The sequence below is a fragment of the Prunus persica genome, chromosome G2 (assembly GCF_000346465.2).
Source record: "Prunus persica cultivar Lovell chromosome G2, Prunus_persica_NCBIv2, whole genome shotgun sequence".
In the NCBI taxonomy this organism is placed as follows: Eukaryota; Viridiplantae; Streptophyta; class Magnoliopsida; order Rosales; family Rosaceae; genus Prunus; species Prunus persica.
The window spans coordinates 8,234,906-8,236,449 of NC_034010.1; the positions used below are offsets into that span (position 1 = coordinate 8,234,906).

Below are 1,544 nucleotides of genomic sequence, written 5' to 3' on the forward strand. Positions count from 1 at the left end.
TGCTTGTTCTACTCCCTTTAGATCTGCCTGATTCACAGGGAGGAACTGTGTTTGCTTGCTTTTCTTCAGCCCTTGAGCTGAGCATTTTCTTGCCATTGCTTGATCGCTGTTGATCTGGCCGATACCGCCCCCAGGGATTGGGTAGCGAATCTTCTGATGTGTGGCAGAGGTGATGGCGTTGATCTGGCTGATCCATGGTCTGCCTAGAATGCCATTGTAGGGTGAGATCTCATCAATGACCATGAACGTTTGCAGCTGATTACAGGTGGAGAGTAGACGTCGAGATCTCTCGTGCCCACGGCAACCGTCGTTGCGCCATTGAAACCAGTCAGGGACTTGGCTGATTTATTGATCTTTGCCTCTAAGCTCATCTGTTGGACGACTGCCAATTGTAGGATGTTGGCTGCACTGCCCTCATCTGCATGGACTCGGTCGACCATGGCCTGAGCGATTTGAATGCTGATGACAAGGGCATCGTTGTGCGGTAGATCCAGGCCGATTAAGTCTTTCTTTGGAAAGCCGATCACGGGATCGTCTTCTGCTAGTGAGAAACTAGTTGATACTTGGGAGATCACGGTAGCCTATTTGATCTTCCTCTTCTTTTCTTTGTTGGACAGTCCGGACTCCTCGGAGTCGGCTAGGATTGTGTTAATCCTTATGACCTTCTACGGTGGCTCCTTGGCGGTATCGCGGTCTTCTATCTGCTGGATGGCTTGCTTCGCGATGAACTCCGTGCAATGACCTTCTCTTACGAGTTCTTCGAGATGCGCTTTCCAAGCAAAGCAATTATTCGTATTGTGCCCATGTGTCGCATGGAAGGCACAATATTTTCTGGTATCCCTCTTGTCCGGATCTCCTTTCAAGGGTGGCGGTCTTTTTACCCAAGGTTTGTTCTTCACTTGGGCTAGAATTTGATGTATGGGGATAGAGAACTTGGTGTAGTTCTCTTTCGTCGTGGCCTCTCTTTGTGGGCGTGACCTGCCTTTGTCTTTGTCCCTGCTGCCAAGCCTGTCGCCTCTTTGTTCTGCCCGTTTGGCCGGTCGATCTTCCTGCTCAGTGGACTTTTTCGCGGTGATTCGATCGTCATCCCAGAGTGCGTAGCGTTCTGCGGTCGCGAAGACCTCTGCCAGAGTCTGGCTGGGAGTGATAGTCAGCTCGCGGTATAAGTCATGTTCTGCTGGAAGACCTTTCTTGAATGCAGAGGATGCGATTTGGTCATCGCACCCTACGATGTTGGCCTTTTCTGCTTTGAACCTCTTGATGTAATCTCGAAGGGATTCCTCGGGCTTCTTGCGCAGGTTAAACAGATGGTCAGGGTTCTTCTTGATCGTCCGATAAGAAGTGTATTCTTTAGTGAAGACGTAAGTAAGCTCCTTGAAGCTGTTGATCGACCCGGATGGCAGGGTATGGAACCAATCTTGAGCTGCTCCTCGCAAAGTCATTGCAAACACCTTGCACATTAGCGCGTCTTCAGCTTTGTAGAGGATCATAAGGCTCTTGAAATGCTTCAGATGACTTTCAGGTCGGAATCGCCTTTGAAGCAT

General features: G+C 49.8%; 1 protein-coding gene across 1 annotated transcript; it reads right to left on the bottom strand.

The window, feature by feature from the left end:
* LOC109947277 lies at positions 666–1,544 on the bottom strand. Its single transcript, XM_020557204.1, has one exon. It carries the CDS (start codon positions 1,542–1,544, stop codon positions 666–668), a length of 879 nt encoding a protein of 292 aa, XP_020412793.1.